A 20,756-nucleotide genomic window follows, 5' to 3' on the forward strand; every position below is an offset into this window, starting at 1 on the left:
TACTGAAACCACTTAATTATTCTGTAGATGTCATGTGAAAGCTGATTTTCATGTGTCTTCATGCTGTGTTGCATTCTCTTTTCATTCATCCCATTGCCAGCCATTTTTGTGAGTATGTGTGATTCTCCCGTTCTCTCTATGCTGAGACTCAGAATAATTGTCAAGTATGGATTTTAGTCTTATAAAATTAGAATACAAATGGGATGCAGTCTACTCACTATTAGCAACATTTTTTGGTGCCATCAGATGAGTTTTATTTTTCCTTTCAAGCTGCCTGTAATTTTCTGTTGCCTGTTGAGCCAGAAATATTAGCTCAACATTAAGCATTGAGATTTTTAACTGTTGACTGCTTAGGTTCAAACCTGCAGAAAACTTGAATAGAATGCACATTGTGTGTGTGTGTGTGGAAAGGGGCTGGTGGGGGGCAGTGCTGGCATGGAGACTAAAATTCAGGGCCTGAGAGCTATCCTGTATTCTGTTCAATGATGCTGCCCTACCACTTGAGCCACACCCTCTACTTCTGGCTTTTGTGTGGTTCATTGGAGATAAGAGTCTCTTAGATTTTCCAGCCTGAGCTAGCTTTGAACAGTGATCTCATCCTCTTGAGTAGCTAGGGTTGTAGACATGAACCCCCAATGTCCAGTTTTTAATGTACTTTTGAAAGTATCCTCAGGCTCATCTTTTCTTCATGGATTATTTACTAGAAAATAATGTTTGTGTTTAAGAAATAATAATAAACACCTCAGTGTACTTACTTTAATAATGCCATTTCTTTTTCTGAAGGTGATATAGGTCTGTATAGATGATAATGAACAGTAGGGCACACTCCTCTGTATGTGAATGGACCATATGTTCTTCATGCATTCATCAGTTGATGGTCCATAGCAAGAAAAATCTTACCATTGCAGGCACTGGATATCATTCTTTGTTTTCCCCCTTCTACCAAATCATTTCCCCTGCTCCCCCCTGCTCCCCTTACCCTTCTTCAGGTTCTTCTCATCATGCAGCCAGAGGGAACCTCTTCAAACTTTTTCATGTCTTCATTCCACCCCCTGAGATCTTGTCACGCTTAATAGACCTTAATAGACACCTGGTCTGGAATAGCCATGGGAGCTCAGCCCATACTGTTACTTCCATCGTCTGGGTCTCTGTAGTGTTCTTCACAGTTGTTCAGTGCTCCTTCCAGGCATAGGATGAGTACATCCATAGTGACTGCTGCATGAATGCTTATGGAATAATTGAATAATTACACTAAAATAATCATTTATTAGGTTTCTCTCTGGCCTGCCCCTGATTCTTGGCCTGGGCATAACAAAGGCCTGTGTATGTTTCTTTATACTTAGGGAGGATATAGCGTTCTACCTTGGAAGGAGGAAAAACAAATTGTGGCCTAAGTATCTAATATCATCTTGAGCCACACAAGGTACAACCTACATATACACATGCATTCCACCTACCTGGGACAAAAGTATGATTTAAGATGTTTTATGTTTATTTCTACCTTCTCCTCACTTTAGAAATTCCAGTTTGAATTTTGGTCTCAGGGTTTATAGTCTGGAACACAGAGAGAGAAAAACATGTTTCTGAAGTATCTTTATCAGAATCAGATGTTTCCAGGTAGCCAACTGGGCAATCCAAGCAGCATCATGTACTGCTGCTGTAACACAAAACTTCCATTCTTCTTCCACTTCACCTGAGAGTCCTAGATCCTATCTTGCAGGGTACAAGCATGCACAATGGGTGCGTGTGACCAGTAGATGGTTATGAATGTCTACGAGCTGATGGACTGGTCAGTCAAAGGACTTCTGTGGTTGTGTGACTTAGACCCTCTCACATAGATTCGTCTCCCACTTTCTTAAAAAATGCATTATTAAGGAAGGTGTGCATAATGAAATCTCATGTATTATTAACTTAACCTTACTATGAATGTAGGAAGAATAGGCTTAATTCAACTAAAATTTATAGGCAATTTGTTAAAGCAGCAGTGCACGTTAGCAGGTACATTAGAGCCACATTGGTTTTAATATGCCATTCAATAACTTGAACAGAGGTTAAAAATGCTGCTTAACCCCCATTAAGTATTTTTAAAATGCTTTAATTTAAAATTATTTGGAGTGTGTGTACATCTATGAATGTACACACACCCACACCAATAACTAGAGCACTAAATATGTTTTCCCAGTTGCTTTTCTCAGTGCTGATGACCTCATAATGTTCAGTAGTTGCACTTAATCAGAGGCCAGGCCAGGGAAGGCATCGAAGGATGTCAAGCCATCCCGAGCCAATGACCCTCCCTTGTCCTTGAGAGCTAGAAGAAGAGGGGGTTTATTGAGGACTCTGCAGCTTTGGTATAACATAGAGGCTAATTTATAAAGCAAACAGCTTCCTATGACATGTTTTGTACTAATAGGACCATGCTTCATGCTTCCCTCTGGTACTTACTTTTGCTTTTATTTTATAAGTCATACAGACTATTAGAATGTAAAGCAAAGTATCTGGTTTCATTAAGAACTATATTCTGGTGGTTAAGTAATATGCTCATAAACTAGAATTGCATGAAGACTCTGCCAGTGGGATTGGAATCAGATGACTGATATTCGATTAAAAATTCGGTGCATCAAAGTTAAGATCTGATTAGGCCATATGTCCTACTGGTTAGTAAAACAACTTTCTAGGTTAATATGTCTTTCACAGAAAGCACTGAGTGTCCGAATTGGAGCTGCTTCTTGACAAATTATCAAGAAAGGATTTTTACCACAGGAAAAATATGGACCATGATATTAAAAATACCTGGAGGTAAAAAAATGAATATTGACAGGACATTTAAACATTAATTTAGAAGAATTCTATTTTCATAGAAAATTATCTGATAATGATTACAATGGTGATAATATATAGAAGTTACTATTGTAGTGGGCCTGGCTGTATAATAGGGCTTGATTGTTTGAAAGTTCATTTAATATCTGTTATATATCTGTGATGTAGGTATTATTTTCCCCCTATAGTACAACAAAGAAAATAGAATTAAATCTGATTTTAGGAAAGCCATTCATAAGTCCAGAAGAATCTGCCCACAGAATCTCCTTTTTGAAAGAATAAGAATTTTGTGTATTTCTTCTTTGTCTTAAATATTGAATAGATAAGCTTGCTTCTCCCATTCAAACCTCACCTAACCCCATGATTCTAGTTTACTGCATTAGGTCCTGGAATGCCATGTTTGTTGTGAAAAATCCAACTAATAGCCATGAAATGAAAATTACCAGTGCCTGCGATACTAAAGTGATCAGATAATGAATCACTAAAGTAAACAGTCCAGAAATGGAATTAAATCCACAAACTAAGTTGGAAGAATTTTAGAGATGATTGAAATGGCATAGAAGAGATATTTCTGGAAACTGAAAAAAAAACCAGAATATAGAGGTTTTGCTATGTGCATTCATTATAATCTCGTTATCAGATTTGTCATTATTTCTGTTGTTTATTATTATTGGATTTATATCCTTTGTTATTATTGTTTCTTATTTATTGGATATGATTCTTAGAAAAATGCTTATGAGAGCCTTTGTGGTATAATCACATGAAGAAGAAAACTAAGTTTTCTATCAAACAGAGAAGTCTAGCAGAAAGCTTGCTATTTTTGATTTGTACCAGTACTGGGGCTTGAACTCGGGGCCTCGGTACTTTCCAAAGACTAGCACCCTACCACTTGAGTCATAGCTTCACTTTCAGCTTTTTTTGTGGGGGGCAGAGGGAAGGGAAGAGGTGTTGGTTAACCAGAGATGAGTCTTACAGGCTTTCCTGCCTAGACTAGCTTGGAATTTGAATTCTTAGATTTCAGCCACCTGAGTAACTAGATTACAGCTGTGAATAACCAAAGCCTGGCTGCTTGCTGGGTTTTGAGCAGGTTTTTATTTGTTCTAAAAGCAATAGGCACTTTGGAACGATGTTTTCCTTCTCTTGTTCTATTCTGTCTGTTGATATGGTAAGGATTATACTTACGATGTATAATGCCTAATTCTTACACATTATTTCCTAATAGGTTTATCCACCGTGGCCAACACACTCTTATAACTCATAGACTTATATTTACTGTTTTCTTTTTTAATGTTAGGGAGATCATCTCATCTTCTAAAGAGCCACAAATAATCATCCATTTATCTATCTATCTATCTATCTATCTATCTATCTATCTATCTATCTATCTATCTATCTATCTATCTATCTATCTATCTATCTATCTATCTATCTATCTGTCTATCTGTGTATCTATCTATCTATCTATCTATCTATCTATCTATCTATCTATCCATTTCACTCATATATTCAATATTTGATAAAAGTCTGTTGAATAAATTAGTTTCACCAGAGACTGTGGGAGACTAAGTTTTGTCATCCTAAATACATTAAAGCTTTACAGTTTAGTAGAGAAGCCTAACTCATGTAAGTGTAACATGATATGTGAGGGCAGTAGTGATAATTATAGTAGCAGTAGTAATAAAGGTGTTGATGAATTCTTGAAAGCTAGAGGATATGAAAGGCTTACTAGAGGAAAGTGCTGTCCTGAGCTGTGTTTTAAAATTGGCTAGGTGCCCATGGCTCACCTTCACAATTCTAGCTACTCAGGTGGATGAATTCCCGAGGATTGTGGTTCAAAGCCAGCTTCAGCAGTAAGTTTAGTAGACTCTAATTCCATAATAACCAGTTGTGCTGGGGGTGTGACTCCTGGTGTTAGAGTACCAGCTAAGCAACAATACAGGAGACCTTGGTTTCAAACCCACATACCTATAGAAATCTATATAAAAAATAAAGGAATTGGAGATTAAATCAATGTGAGAACCATAGCCCAGTAGATGAAATGAAAACAAAGCATTTGAATATATATAATTCAATGGGGGAAAATAAAGGTTTAAAATTAAAAGTTATTTTAAGGAAGTTTCTGCTTGAGACGGATGCTATTAATACTTAGCCATTCAATGACATTTGATCAATTCTGCAAATAATAACTTGCGCATTATTTCATTTTAAAAGATATAAATGAGCCGGATACTGATGGCTTATGCCTGTAATCCTAGCAATTCATGAGGCTGAGATCTGAGGATCTCAGTTCAAAGCCAGCCCAGCCAGGAAAATCCATGAGACTCTTATCTCCAATTAACCACCAGAAAACCAAAAGTTGCACTTTGGCTTAAAGTGGTAGAGTGCTAGCCTTGAGCAAAAAGAGCTCAGGGACAGGGCCCAGCCCCTGAGTTCAAGCCCCATAACTGACAAAATTAAGTAAAATAAAGCCAAATGAAGCATTGTTATTTTAATTCGAAAATGGTCTTTGTTGAGCTACTCTTCATTTTTAAAATATTGATTTGAAAACCTTTTACTTTGCCTTCATGGTCTAGGTGAACCACAAATTCCTCCCTAGATACGTCTCTTTATATTATGTTCATGTTCTGTCGTAAGGTGAGCTCCTCTAAATGGCTTGTAATTAGTGCATAGCTTCAACATTGCCCTCCTTTTCTGAGTAAGGCCTAGAGGTTAAAGTTTTTTCTTCTTCTCCTATTTCAAGACTATGGAAAAGCCTACTTGTTCATGGTCCTCGAGAGGAACATTGCTTGGAAATGGGCTCCTCTTTTATACTTAGGACTGGTACAGTGCTGTGAAAATAGCCACAACAGGAGATAATACAGCTGCCTTGCTAATAACGTTGAACTCTTCTGAGTTCTGTGAGAGGCTTTTGGATAAAGCAAAGCTCTTTTATGGTGTGGGAGAAGCTTTGCTTTAGCTTTATGACACATGGTCTTCTACTTGAGAATGCCTCTTTTGAGCTCAGGAATTAGCTGAAATAAAGAAGAAAATAACAAATATTAGCGAGCTGGTTGGTATTCTGTATATGTGATCTACCTAATGCAAAGCAATAACATTGTCCTAATGACTATGCTGAAGAATACAGTACAAAATCATTCAAAGGAAAATAAAAACCCTCAAAGGTCAGAGGTCAGTAAACGTGGTACAGAGAAAGGTATGGAATGTTTAGTGAATGGAGTTAATGGAGAGAGATAAGAACTGTATGAAGTCAAAGAAGAAATTAAGGTCAGTTATCCTCAGCTACATTTGGTAGTTGAAGTTTAAGCAGGAGAGAAGAGAAAATGTTGTTTTCTATAGTGGAGAGTCATAAAAGGAGTGGTAATGGTCTAGAATTAGGCACATTCAGGTAAGGCGAGAAGTAATCTTTGAGCAGGAAGTTACCTGAATCATTCTAATTAGACCTGCTTAAAAATAGGACAACTAAAATACAGGTGGGATTAACCTTTGTAATCAAGCTCCTGAGAAGAAGAGGGGAATTAACCCCCAGGCAAATGCCAGCACAATTTTTCCCTGGGAGATCTGCCTTCCTTTACTTCCAACATGCATGCTTTAACTTTTTTTTTTTTAATCTGCTTACATCTCTGATTTTTCTGATGTCGTGTTCTTTCCCTTTCAAAACTTGAACTATAGAATCTTCTGCACCAAAATGTACTCTCTTTGTATTTACAGCTTTATCTAATAAATAATTTCTTATAAAAAATTTATCCTTCATTGGGACAGAGTTCTCTATGGCTGGGAGCTATGGCAGTAAGTCCAAATTAATTCTAATTTGAAGTATCTTTGCTAATGGGTCATTTGGCCAAATTGGAGGGCTGTTAGGACATTCATGCTGCCATCATCATGAACTGAAGGAGGTAGGTGCCTTCCCAGGAAGAAAAACACCAAGTTGTGCAATGGCACTGCATGTGACACTAAGCCCTGCAAATCTGTAACTTAGTTCACAGTTGAATCAGGTGTAAGAATAGATCTTAGTTGGTATGGCCATCTCCTGCTTCTGGAAGTATACATATGAGACAAATTGCTGTCAGAGGATTCAAACAAGGGAATAAGATAACATGGCTATAAAAATGATGGTATTAGTCAATGCTATTTAACTGACTAACCCAGAACCAGAGCTCTTTTCTTTTTCCCCTTTTTGAACACAGTGTTTTTGATGTACTGTTCTTGAAGCTGTCTAAGAACATAGGTAGGGGCCAGGAGAAGAAAAACAGTTGGTAATTCTGAAACAATAGCATTTTTTTTTCAACTACAGCCTCAATTATGTTTGAGAGTTTCCAAATTCCCATGGTTTCCCATGTAAAACAGTTCCCACAGAAAGATTCTCTTTGTGGTCTTATTCTTTCTCAATACAACTGATGTTTTATAGATTTTCCAGGTACTGATCATAACAATTGTGCAATTCATATTCATATGCTATAACTTCATTCTTTCAAGTACTTTTGTGGTCTCTCTCCAATCAGTTCAATAAAGTTCCTTGTAGCATTTTGTGTATGTTTACATATGCCCATATATATCACACAAATGGGAAGGACATTTTTCCTTCATATCCCTCACTTGTGATTCTGTAATGTCTAGCATTCATCTTCTCAGTCTAAGCAATTTTAAAGAACTTGCATGAATTCTTAATGATTTTTTATTTCTTGCCTTTTGCTTCAAAACTGTATTTGGGAATTAATTAAAAATGTCTAAAGTGTGTATGTGTGTGTGTTTAAGTATCGTATTTAATGATATTGTCCATTTGATGATAATGTCCATTTTTATTAACTTATTGATGTTTATGGAAGTCTTACTATGTGCAAGCATGGTATGAATGTTAGCAGACTTGTGACTCATGAAGATAAGTTCCTACCTTGAAAGAGGTTCCAGCTTGGTAGAAATGAGATTTGTTATAATTTTTATGAGAACTTAAGGAAATAAACAGGCATACCTAAACTAGATTGGTTAGTAAACTAGCTATCTAAGTATTAGTTACCTAAATAGGAAAGTTACTTAACGAAGTTATAGACCTGACTTACACAGAACTGATCTAAGCTGGATGGGTTGAAACCATTCAGATAGACAAAACAGCCCACAGAAAGGCAGTTAGGTGTCAAAATATAAAGAAGGGCTAGCGCTGAGTAACATTACAGCTGGAACCTGACTGGAAAATTGGTAGCCATGTCAGCCAATTGGATTGCTTTTCCAAAAGTAAAATAGGAAATTATCAACTAGTTTTAAGAAGAAAAATGAGACATTAAAATGATACTTTGAAAGGTGGTTCCAGATACACTAGGAATAGTAGACTCCATGGGGACCCCAGGGTCAGATGAGTAGTGTTGAGTGGCCTAGTTTGTGATTTTTTTTTTCAGGAATAATTTTTAACCTGCAGTTTTCTAGTCTTTATAATGGACCTAGTATCTTCACTATTTGCATTGCTTTGAGACTTAAATGAAATCATGAATGTGAATTCCCTGCTCTAGTGCTGGTTAGCAGCCTTAAGACATTACCTAGGGGGTAGTGGGAAAGTGGAAGATTTTAAATGCTTATGAGGTGATGGTCATGGGACCTGGAACCTGGAAAAATAAGAGTATTGAAAGTGGAAGAGTCAAGAGGGATACCTGGTTACCTTTGAAGTTAAGGCAATCATCCTTAAGTCTAGGAACATATCCCATGAGCTGTATTTTTACCAAAAAAATCATTGTTAAATTTAAATGTACCTGGTAACACTGTATTTTATCTTACTTCCTTTACAAATCTGCCTCTGTGATCATTGCTGGCGTGGATATAAGGGACAAGGACCAGTTTTTTGTTGAAAGACCACAGAGTAGTTTTTAAGTACACAGAGTTTTTGAAGTCTGGGAGATACCAATATGAAATGTTACTACTTTGTTTTCTTGAGATATGGTTAACCCATTCCTTAAGGAAAGCTATAACACCTTTATATTGGGAATGGTTTTACTATGTAATCAGAAGGTTCATATTCAGAGATGATGCAAAGTTCCTAAAATATATGTAACACACCTCATATCTTTATTTCCAGGATTTTATGTGTCTCCAGGCAATGCTAGTGTCTGTGTTCCATGTTCTTGCCATATACCTGGTGCAGTCAGTCATATCTGTGACAGCCTGACTGGTCAATGTACTTGCCAAGATATATCCACTGGAGGGCAAAACTGTGACCAATGTGATGACAAGTACTTCGGGTTCGATCCCCAGACTGGAAGGTAAATTGCTAAGAGTGAATACTATGTTTGATAATATATGTGTGTGTGTGTGTGTGTGTGTGTGTGTGTGTGTGTGTGTGTGTGTGTGTATAATCATTTATTTTTATTTATATATAAATATATATAATATAATATATTTACATATAAAATATAATATATAGTACAAATGTATTCTATATAAAATATGTAAATATATGTGCAAGCATTTTTAGTCTGTTTTAGTTTACATTTGTATGTTAAGCATTTTTCCAGTAGCAGTAATTTTCTGGTCATTGTAAAGTAATTTCTATAAAAGGAGTTCTTTGTCAACATATTTTGGATTCTTTGACACCTTATCTGTTAAACATAATTGTTGACCTTTGGATATTTTATTAGAGTCTGAGAATAATGGATGAAGAAAAGAAGTCTTTTAGTTTAAAAATCATATCATGTGTATGTGGAAAAAGATAGGAGAGCAGATACTTGTGAAACAAAATGCACACAAAAAATTAAATAATGGGTAGATCAGTTGGCTTATCTGCGTGGATCTTCCTGGCCTCTGAATTTACAACTTCCTTGTTATTTTATTGCATCTGTTGATATTTCCGTTGCTTTTCTAAGTTAGATGTAAGCACACGTGGATGAGAAACCTATTTTTGCATTTCATGATATGATTCCTTGTCTACTAGTAGGAGATATATTCTGAGTATACACAAAGTAACCCTCTTTCATGTTCATTGCTACATCTTGAAGATGTGTTACAATGAAAGTTGTGGGGAGAGCAAGTGGTGGGAAGCTGGGGAGATGATGAGTTGTTCTAGAGTTCAGACTCATTGCCTTGGAGTTTCTATTTCCAAGCAACTAGTACTATGTACTGAAGTGCATAGATCTGCTTTTTTTCAGCATATATGTATACGTTTCAATAAAAGTCAGGGCTTGAGATTATCTGGGTTCTTTTTTTTGTCCGTCGTGGGGCTTGAACTCTGGGCTTGGGCGCTGTCCATGCGCTCTTCAGCTCAAGGCAAGTACCACTTAAGCCCCAGCACCACTTCTGATTTTTGAGTGGTTTATTGAAGATAAGAGTCTCATGGACTTTTCTGCTGACTTTGAACTGTGATCCTCAAATCTCAGCCTCCTGAATAGCTAGGATTACAGGCATGAGCCACTGGTGCCCAGTTCTTTTATGTTAATTTAAAAAATTAAGTATATTTTGTGTTAGAAATGTAACATGGAGACTCAAATATACCAGTGCTTTACCACTTAGCCCCACTCCTAATCCTGTCTGGTTCTTTGAGCTTCTCTGTCTGGCCTTTGGCCCCCATAATTCTCATCACTTGCGCCCATTAGTCTGCAAACAGGTGACAGTGTTATTGTGGAAAAAGAACTGAAACTGTGTTACCTTTTGACTTTCTTTCTAAAACTTTTAGAAGTCTTATAGAAAATATTTGTTACAATAATTGTTGTTCTCATTAACGACGTGCAAATCCCTGATTCCTCACTTCTGTTACCATAATGCGCTTATCTTGAGAGTTTCTTCTGAGTGAGAACAGAAAGCCCATGGTCCAGTGAAGATTATTAAATAGAGAGAAGTCTTAGGATTTTGGTAGGACATTTGGAGCCAGTTTCTGCACATGATACTTCCTGTCCATTCTTTATAATAATGAAAGAAATCCAGATCCCTCACTTGGAACTTTGGGATTGATTGTTTTCACTCCCAGCCAAGTCTGTCTTTAAATGTTGCTATCTTTTCCATAGTTCTGACCACACTTAACCACAGATTAATGAATTTCCTAAACAGACCAATGATCCTTGTAATGCCTGGGCCCACTGATGCTGGCATTTTGTGATAATCTCTCACTGCATTCTGTTCTACTGATCTTCATCATTATTATTACCAAGGTAACCACCACAACCCCTGTTCATTGAGCAAGTTATCTAAATCGTCTTTTTGTGGGTTCTTTTTTTAAAAAAATCTAAACTCTTAAGGGAAACCTTATTACCTTTCTCCTACCACTTTCTCTCCCTTTCCATTGTTCTTAAATTCCAAGCTGGCCTTGACCCCACTTTGTGTCTCTCCTGATTTCTACGCATCTCGGTCCTCAGCTCAGTTTAATCCAGGACTGAGGACTGCTTTCAGAATAGGGCTCTGCTATCTATCACTCAGCAGCAGGCCTGGCTAGCACGCCAGTTGGCCTCCCTCAGTTAAATTGTGAATTGCAATGTTAACCCAAATTGATGAGCAACAGGGAGAGCAGAGAAGGAGGTATGGGCTACAGTATTTGAAAGTACTGAGGGTAATATCAAGAAAGAAAAATTCAGTCAAATAAAAGACTCCATCCTGTCCTTGACAGGAAGTCTAGGAGGCAAAGCTAATGTGTGAAAAATCGGTGTAGATTTAATAACAATAAAAAAGCAACAACCAAAATGATTCAGAGGAAGTGCAGTTTGGAGTAAAAAAGATTCACAAGTTTTGTATAAAGTTGGATATCTTTACATACAAAATGGCTCATATGTATATTTTTAAACACTTTATTGATATATGTAAAATAACTATTCATTACAACAGCCTCAAACGCAAGCCTAAAGAATCTATACCTCAATCATTACCCTCTCTTGTCTCATATTATACGGATCCATCAGAGACAGTACTTTCTTAGAATTATAAGTTATTCTTGAAATGATAGCTAGGACTTTATACTTGACTAGCACCCAACTTCCTTCCTTTAGAGAAGACACCAGAGCCTGTTTTGGTTTCCTGGTCAGCCCTAGTCTTCATTTCATTGCCTTCTATTCCTAGTCTGGGGCAAAACTACTTTGATTTTGGGTGAATCTATTTTCATTCTGACACCTTGGAATAACTGGGGCCATTTTCAAGATGTCTTCTTTTTTGCAGTCTCCTGAGTGTGCTCCGGAGATGATGATCGCCTGTGCAGAACGGAAGCACAGCTTTATGATATGTTTTCCTCACTGTCTCGCCTCTTTGGGATCATTGCCAATCACTTCAGTTTCAATTTCCTGCTCTTGTATATTCTCTAGGACTCTGGTTCATTAATAGAGAACTAAATCTGTAACTCTAAATTATGTTCTATTTCCAATCTGTGTGCATTTTCCTACTTCCTTAGGGTGTGTGTGTGTGTGTGTGTGTGTGTGTGTGTGTGTGTGTGTGTGTGTGTAGGTGTCAGTACTGAGGCCTGAGTTTTTCACTCAAGGCTGGCACTCTATCATTTGAGCCATACTGCTACTTTCAGCATTTTGTTGGTTAATTGCAGCTAAAGTCTCTTGGATTTGTCTACTCTGGCTGATACTCAGATCTCAGCCTCCTGAATAGCTAGGATTATAGGTGTGAGCTACTAGCATTTTAATCTTTTGTACCTAATCTTACAAGAAATCATTATGTATTTTTTAATTTTTTAAACTTTTTTTTTTGCTTAAACCAGCACATGGGCTGTTCCTGGTATGATCCTCTAGTATTTTTTTCTTCTTGTTTCTCTTTTTTCTCTCTTTCTCTTCCCTTCCCTCCTCTGAACCTTGTTCCATCAAATCCTCCTTGGTTTTAACGTAACTCTCTGTTTATTAGCTGTCAACTATCCTACTCTTCATTATGACCCTGAAATCTCTTGTCCCGGCTCCTTCTTATAAGCCCTGGAAACTATTGTCTGATCTCCCACTCTTTTACTGACTGTTATTTTTAAAGTTTGTTTTCCTTGCTTCCCAATGTTCTTTTCTTCTCATCTGTTCCTCAGCCATCACACTTCTAACATGGATAAGCTGAACCTGCAAAATGTACACAGCCAAGAGCCAAGAACCAGATGCCTTTCCCCCCCCTTACTATTTGGAGGTGGTGGGATAGAACCTAGGGTTTTATGTATGTTAGGCAAAAATTCTACCTTGTTGTACTTTGCTACTTCACCCAGTAGGTGACTTAAAATTCTCATCCAAGTAAAGGAAGGCATATAACAGGATATCATCGGTAAACAAAGGTTTAGTAAAAGAGAATTAAGACCACAATATTTTACCAGTGGGGATGAGGGCACATCAATACTGCTTCCAAAGTGGGTTTTCTTAGGTCTTCCATAGACCTTGAAGGAGAGGTTATATCTCCTATAGTAGAAAGTCCTAAGAACAGACCTATCAAATGTAAATGAAGACAGACAGGTGAGTCAGGTTTGCATAGGCAAGTAGAAAGCCTCTCACTGGGCACCAGTAGCTCAGGCCTGTAATCCTAGGTATTCAGGAGGTTGAGATCTAAGGATCATGGTTCAAAACCAGCCTAGTCAGGAAAGTCTGTGAAACTCTTACCTCCAATTAAATCACAGAAAAATCCAGAAGTGGTGTTATGGCTCTAGTAGTAGAGTATTAGCCTGCAGCAAAAGGAGCTCAGGGACAGCACCCAGGCTCAGAGTTCAAGTCTCAGGACAAGAAAGAAAGAAAGAAAGAAAGAAAGAAAGAAAGAAAGAAAGAAAGAAAGAAAGAAAGAAAGAAAGAAAGAAAGAAAGAAAGAAAGGAAGGAAGGAAGGAAGGAAGGAAGGAAGGAAGGAAGGAAGGAAGGAAGGAAGGAGAGAAAAGGGGCACTTTCTGAAATATACTCTCAGAGTTTATTAGGACAAAGATCTGAAGAAGATCCCATGGTTGAGAGGGAGCAAGAACTACTCTTAGTGTATATACCCAAGCACTCCCTCACCTTTACCAGACTGAGGAGGCCTGAGGAAAGTAGAAAGTGAGATTCTGGTGATCTATGGAGAACTTTTTGGTGTGAAAGAGATCAAGGAAGCTACCGTGGGCACAAGCTGCTCTGAGATTTAAAGTTGCTTATTTGTACTATTCCATCCTTAATATAGTCAACATAAAATGATTCTTTTTGACATCACTTTTGTTTTTAATCTCCTCCAAAAGGAAAAAAGAAGTTTCATGCCCTGCCCTTCTATCTCGATGAAAGGGTTGTACACCTTCAAATGCCCATTGAAGTTCAAATCACTCTTGTTGAGTGGACTCAGCACCCTCTCTCATTCAGTAGGATTGACGTTGATATTGAATAGAACAGAACCCACAGGCTGCCATGGGAAAGAGCCATAGAAGACATGTGCCACCACATAAAACAATGCTTCTTTGAAAAGAATAGAAAGAATAAAGCCTCTCATGACCATTTGGGGGCCCAAAGAACTCAGCTAGATTTGTCTCTTACTAAATCATTCAAGGGGAAAGTTTGTGATTTGAGTTGACCCTTCTCTCTCACTGATAAATTCTGCTGTCTCTTTTCACATTAATGTGTATTGTTGTTAGAGGGAAGGTCCTCCCATACAAGCAAGGACAGAACATGTGACAGTGGGAATTGTTTGAGTTATGTATATTTATCCCCCAAAAGAGATAAAAATAGATTTTTTTCTTTTATTATGGTTTCTAGTCCTTTTTTTGAATGATAGCATTTTTGAATGTCTTTGTTAACTTCTGGAGCTATGTATACACACACACACACACACACACACACACACACACACAAACATTAGTTATCTTGAAAATGTGTACAAAGATGGCTAAAATATATGGGATTTCCATCTAACATAAGAAATGTCTGTTTCTTGAAGGAAAAAAAATCACTTACTAACTAAATGTATCATAACATGCAGTACAAGAAAACAATTGTCATGATGTGAAATTTATTTTTAAAAAGTTAGTTTAATATCCTTTAAATTTTATGTGCTGCAGCGGATGCTTGCAAAGGTATAGATTCCAAAGGGTATTATTGATTATATTTTGTTGTTCAAGGCAAGGTAAAAAGTACCATTTGGGGTGTTGAGGGGTTAGTATATAATCTGGGCTGTCTTTGAACTCTCAATCCTAAGAATTTTATTGCTGAGCTAAGAAAAGGTAAAAGCTAATTTTTTGTTTTTGAGATAGTGTCTTAACATGTAGCCAGACTGGATTTGAACTCCTAGTCCTCTTATTTCACCTTCTCAAGGGCTGGGATCATAGGGATGTACCTCCACTCTAGGCTATCATATTTCTTAATTGCTTTGGATGATTCATGTAGTTTCTCATTTGCCTTTCTCATTGGCATTTCTGCATTCAGGACTACTTATTCATTCCTTGAAGTGCATTGATACCCTTTTAACCCTTTTCCTTCTTTGCTTCCTCTTTCTTGTGTGTAGCATCGTTTTATTCCCCCTTGGTTTATTTTCCACACTTTCTTAACACCCCCAAGGGAAAAATAAGTAAAAGTCACCTGACTCTAAACTCTTAGAAACAATAATAAAAACATACTCAACATGAAACAGTAACTTCCTGTGACCAATCTGAGAAAGTTTTCTTCTATATCCCTTCAAGTGGTTCGTTCTTTAAAAGTCACTGATAGGGTTAAAAAAAAGGAAGCATGTATTTGAAAAAGCTGATCCAAGTGCAAACATGACTCCTTTTGCTTCTGACACATAAAGCAAACATGATTTAATCAGTATTGAAAACAATGAAGCAAAAAACTTCTGCCCACTGAGAAATCGATAAGGCAAAAAAAAAAGTATATTGTATTTGTCTAACTTAAAAACAATGAGACAAAAATGGGCCACATTCAATTTGTTTAGACCTATAGTTGACACAGTATACTTCCTGGAGTTGTCCTCAAGTTGACCTGTAACTGACTCCTCTTTCCCACAGCTACCAAAAATCTTCTAGTTCTTATATGGTCTTCATATTTTTTTGATTATGAGTTTCTTTGCTAGTACTGGAATTTGGACAAAGCTATTTTGCTGACTGAGCTTTCTTGCTGGGCCAGCTACCAGTCTACCACTTGAGCCAAGCCTCCGGCCTAGCTTTTTGCTGATTATTTCAGAAATAGACTCTCACAAACTTTACTGCCTCAGTTGGCTTCACAATGTAATCCTCCAGATCTTAGCCTCCACAGAAAATTAAGACTGTACCAAGCCACCAACACTAGTCACTCTGCTCTGTTTACATAATGTCTATATGCTACAATACCAATTTCTTTTATTTTGTTTTTTGGCTAAAAATAAACCCTTTCTATATTCATTAGTTAGCGTTGTTTCCCATTACTTATCATTTAAAAGTATTTGTTGCCAGTTCTGGGATTTGCATTTATGGCCTTGGGCTTGGTAAGCAGGTGCTCCACCTCTTAAACCATACCCTGAGGTCTTTTAAGTTTCAATTATTTTTCACATAAGTCTCCTATTCTTTTTTGAAACCAGGGCTAGCCTGAGATTGCAATCCTCCTACCAATGTGTCCCATATAACAGGTATGACAGGTAAACATTATTCCACCTGAATTATTAGTTGAAGATGCTCTCACTAATTTTTGCCTGGAATAGCCTTGAACTGTGATCTTCTAGATCTCTACAACTTGGGTAGCTGTGATTACATGTGTCAACTATTGCCTGTGGCCTCACTATCTGTCATATTTACTGGCTGCCACTCACAGAATTATAATGTTTTCAGGTGGCAGGGAATGAAGCTCTAGGATGGACAGGGATCTAAAGATTGAGCTTTCTAAAGTGTAAAATAAATTTTATGTCAGGATTGTTCCTTTTGGGGGAGCAGGGGGGGTGTTACTGAAGATAGTCTCCATTTGAACATTGAGTTAGAGATTTGGCCTGGCAAGCTTCTCATATGCTTCTTTCCAATTGATCTTGATTGGCCTTTTCTTTGAGAACCAGATCAATGACTTCAAGGGAAAGCAGACAACTTTCCTGTCAGCTGATCTCCTTTTATGGTGTGGCAATGGAAAATTTGAGCAGCGTGCTTCATAGATTCATGCTTCTCTGCGACTCTTTGTTAGACAGCTGACTGTCACACAGGTGACAGAGATAAATGGGCCTCAAGTGTCTCATCATCTATCTTTCCAGCCTGCGCTTGCTTGCTCACAAGTGGGTGGCAAGGTTTCAGGAAAGAGAGCAAAAGTATGCAAAGACATTATAGGCCTGTGCTTGGGAGGAACACACTGTAAATTTGCCTTATTCTGTGTGTCACTGCAAGTCATAAGGCCATCCCATATTCGGGAGCAGGAAAGGGGCTATATCTTGAGGGAAGGCACCACAATTAGTTGTAAAGAACTTGCATAATGAGAGAGAGAGATGAACAACTGTGGTCACTTTCGCTCTCTTCTATGGCAATCAAACTATAGATTCTCATATACAGCTTGTATATGATCCTCCAGAGAATGTCAGGGTAATATAGGACTAGCCTGTACTCACTGTGATGTGATGAGAATGGAAAATGTGGGGTGGGGCATTAAGTCATCTTGGTTCCAATTCTACCTCTTGCTGGATCAGTTGTATTAGCTTCCTGTTGCTGATGTCATAAATTTCCACAAATTTAGTGTCTTAAAACAACATGAATTTATTATCTTATAACGCTGGAGGTCAGAGGTCCTAAATTAGTTTTACTAGGATAAAACCAAGGTGTCAGCAGGCCAACTGTGTTTCTTCTAGAGACTGTAGGGGAAAAGAAAACCAACAAACTCTGTTTTGGATTCCCTACCTTCTATTGGCCCCTACATTCTTTAACTCATGGTTCTTCATCTTCAAATTGTTCTCTCTTCTTTGACCTCTGCTTATCCTCCCATGTTTTCTCTTTAACTCTCACCCCTTCCTGTTTGACTTGTCTCAGGACTATAATAGTGGGTATTCTTAGACAATCCAAATTAATATTTCCTTCTCAAATCCTTTACCATATATGCAAAGTTACTTTTGTCAAGTAATGTAACAACATATTCACAAATTCTAGAGAGGAGGGCTTGGCAGAGGGGGGCCATAATTGAGCCTACCATATGAGAATTCAGATAACAATTGCTTGGGGGCAAGGTCAAATCTGGCCTACTACCTATTTTTATAAATAAAGTTTTATTGGAACACAGCAGTGTTCATTTTTTTAAATATTGTCTGTAGTTGTTTTCTGACAACAGCAGCAAAGTCGAGTAGAACAGAGTTCAAATTGCACACAAAGTCTGAAATATTTCCTATCTAGCCCTTTGTAGACAAAAAAAATCACAGACTCCATATAAGTAGATACACTGTCACCTTAGGTTAGTTACCTAATCTCAATAAGCATTACAGAATGATCACTGTGTAGAGGAATTAAGATTTCTCTGTGTAAATTACCTTTTCAGAATAACTGGTATTTGGTCATTCCAGGTCTGCTCATTGAATTACAAAAGAGTCCTCTATCTCATAAAGTGGCACAGATTTATTTTCAGCCTTTATATCACTGAATCTACAGTATATTCTTTCTACTGAATAAACACTCTCATTCCTGTGACCTCCTTGCCTATTCTTATGGGACTGAGAAGAAAGAGCATGATCTCTTATCTACTTGAAAGCTCCTTAAGAATTTGAATCTGGGCTGGGTACCAGTGGCTCATGCCTGTAATCCTAGCCACTCATAAGGCTGAGATTTGAGGATCATGGGTTAAAGCCAGCCTTGTCAGAAAAGTCCCCGTGAGACTCTTAATTTCCAATTAACCACTTAAAAACTGCAAGTGGAGCTGTGGCTCAAAGTAGTAGAGTGCTTCCCTTGAGCCAAAATGCTCAGGGATAGTGTCCAGGGCCTGAGTCAAAGCCCCACCACCAACCAGACAAAAAGAAAAGAAAAGAATTTGAATCTGCTATCATATCTCACAACAATGTCTGTGATTATGTGGAGAGTCAGAAGAGGAGTAAATGGGCACCTCACATGAAGAACATTGCTAAGCAAGCTTAACTAAACACTAGGCAACAGAGTGGCTAAATCCTTTGAATTCTATTTCAACCACTGCATGAATTCAAGACAGTACCATGGAGCTGGGAAAGCTCCATGGAAGAGATTGGTTTGAAAATGTCTCTTTCCAAATAAGACAGCACCACCTACACTCATTCTTCTTTTGGTTGTGTGAGCACCGCTGACTTTCAGCATCCACCAAGGAGACAGAGTAAGCACTAAACTTTTCTGCTGTAGATCTGATTCCACCTCGAAGAGATCAGTGCATGCAGATGCTATTAGTATAGTGTGGTAAAAGGAAAGCTTCTGACATCCATACCATTAAAGGATGTACCACTGCTACAAAGAAAAACCAGAGCAATGCCAGGCTTTTCCAGAGTTCACAGTGCCCTTACTGTGAATTAATTTGGATAATCCTCCTAATGGAGCCAACATCGCTTGTCTTAGGGTGTCTGAGCTCTTTCCTTGGGGATGAAGTTAGCCCAGAGGACAGAATTATGCCAGTAAGAAAGAATACAAAAGAGTTAAATTCCCAGTAAACCTACAATCCACATTTGAGTTTATCTCTAGCATCCTAACCTGTCTAATGTTTCCCTGGGAGGCTTAATTCACTATAAATTAATTTAATCTGTAGCATGCATTGGCTTCTTATCATATGATAGCTACTGTATTAGGGATTCGAGGGTGTAAATTGTGTCCATTTTTTAAAATTGGCTGGTGCTGGGGCTTGAACTCAGAATTTACACTTTAACTTAGCTTTATGCTCTACCACTTGAGCCATGCCTCTAGTTCTAGGATTTTACTGGTTAATTGGAGGTAAGAGTCTTGAATTTGTCTTCTCGGGCTGGCTTTGGGCCTGGATCCTTATGGCTCAGCCTCTGGAATAGCCAGGATCACAGGGATGAGTCCCCAGCACCCAGAGACTCTCCTTCACTTATTGGCAGTCATTGTTTCAGCAATTTGAGATCTCTTCTCTATGTTTTTGGTGTTTTCTCTTCAGTCAAATGAGGCCTTCATCCTCCTGTCAGCTGTTTAGAAAACCAGGAATAATTCTATGCCCTTTTTTGTCTCCTCATCTTTTTTTTTGGGGGGGGGGGTCCAGTCGTGGGGCCTGAACTCTGGGCCTGGGCACTGTCCCTCAGCTCTTCAGCTCAAGGCTAGCGCTCTACCACTTGAGCCACAGCACCACTTCTGGCTTTTTTCTTTTTGCTTATGTGGTGCTGAGGAATTGAACCCAGGGCCTCAGGCATACAAGGCAAGCACTCTACCACTGAGCCACCTTCCCAGCCCCATTGTCTCCTCATCTTATAATCACTTGTCAACCATTTCTTAATTCTCTTTCCCCTTTTACTTGTATTGCTCTTACCATTATCCTAATGTGGCAATATCTGACTCTATCTTTCCAGTTTGATGTTTCACCTCTCCATATTTTGAATATTCCACCATCTTCCATTGCTTGTAATTCCATCTCCACTCCAATTTGTATATTTTTTTTCTCTTTATTTTTCTTTCCTCCCTGATTTTCCTGGTGTTTCCATATCCACCTTTTAAAATTCAGTTCAAGAATCCCTTACAAGATTCCTTTATTTTTTAATATATATGCTTTATTATAAAGATACTGTACAGAGGGGTTACAGATACATGAGTAAGGCAATTAGTACATTTTCTATCAAGCATTGTTATCCCCTCCTTTGTTTTTCCCCTACCATCCCTTCCCTCCCAACCTCCCCAATTCCTCCCTCCGCTCCCCCCACACCAAAGTTGTAAAGTTCATTTTCAACATAGTGTCTTTTACTAGAAAGGCTGAATGTCTGGTACCTGAAATGCTTGGGACCAGATGTGTTTCAACTTTTGAATTTCTTCAAAAGGTTGAAATATTCGCATATGCATAAGAAGATACTTTGAGGATAAAACTTGAGTCCAAGCATAAAATTTATTTGTCTTATATAAACACACACACACACACACACACACACACACACACACAGTGATTTTAGTGTGCCTTCATTTTGACCATGACCT

General features: G+C 38.0%; 1 protein-coding gene across 1 annotated transcript in view; it reads left to right on the forward strand.

Annotated features, from left to right (window-relative positions):
• The window catches only part of Ush2a (usherin), a 640,266-nt gene that overhangs the window by 120,444 nt on the left and 499,066 nt on the right, over window positions 1-20,756 (forward strand). The window contains exon 13 of the mRNA XM_070041435.1: window positions 8,876-9,059. Coding sequence (XP_069897536.1) covers window positions 8,876-9,059 — 184 coding nt within the window. The remainder of the gene's footprint in view (window positions 1-8,875; window positions 9,060-20,756) is intronic.

The sequence above is a fragment of the Dipodomys merriami genome, unplaced genomic scaffold, assembly GCF_024711535.1.
Source record: "Dipodomys merriami isolate MVZ:Mamm:240054 unplaced genomic scaffold, mDipMer1.0.p SCAF_31, whole genome shotgun sequence".
In the NCBI taxonomy this organism is placed as follows: Eukaryota; Metazoa; Chordata; class Mammalia; order Rodentia; family Heteromyidae; genus Dipodomys; species Dipodomys merriami.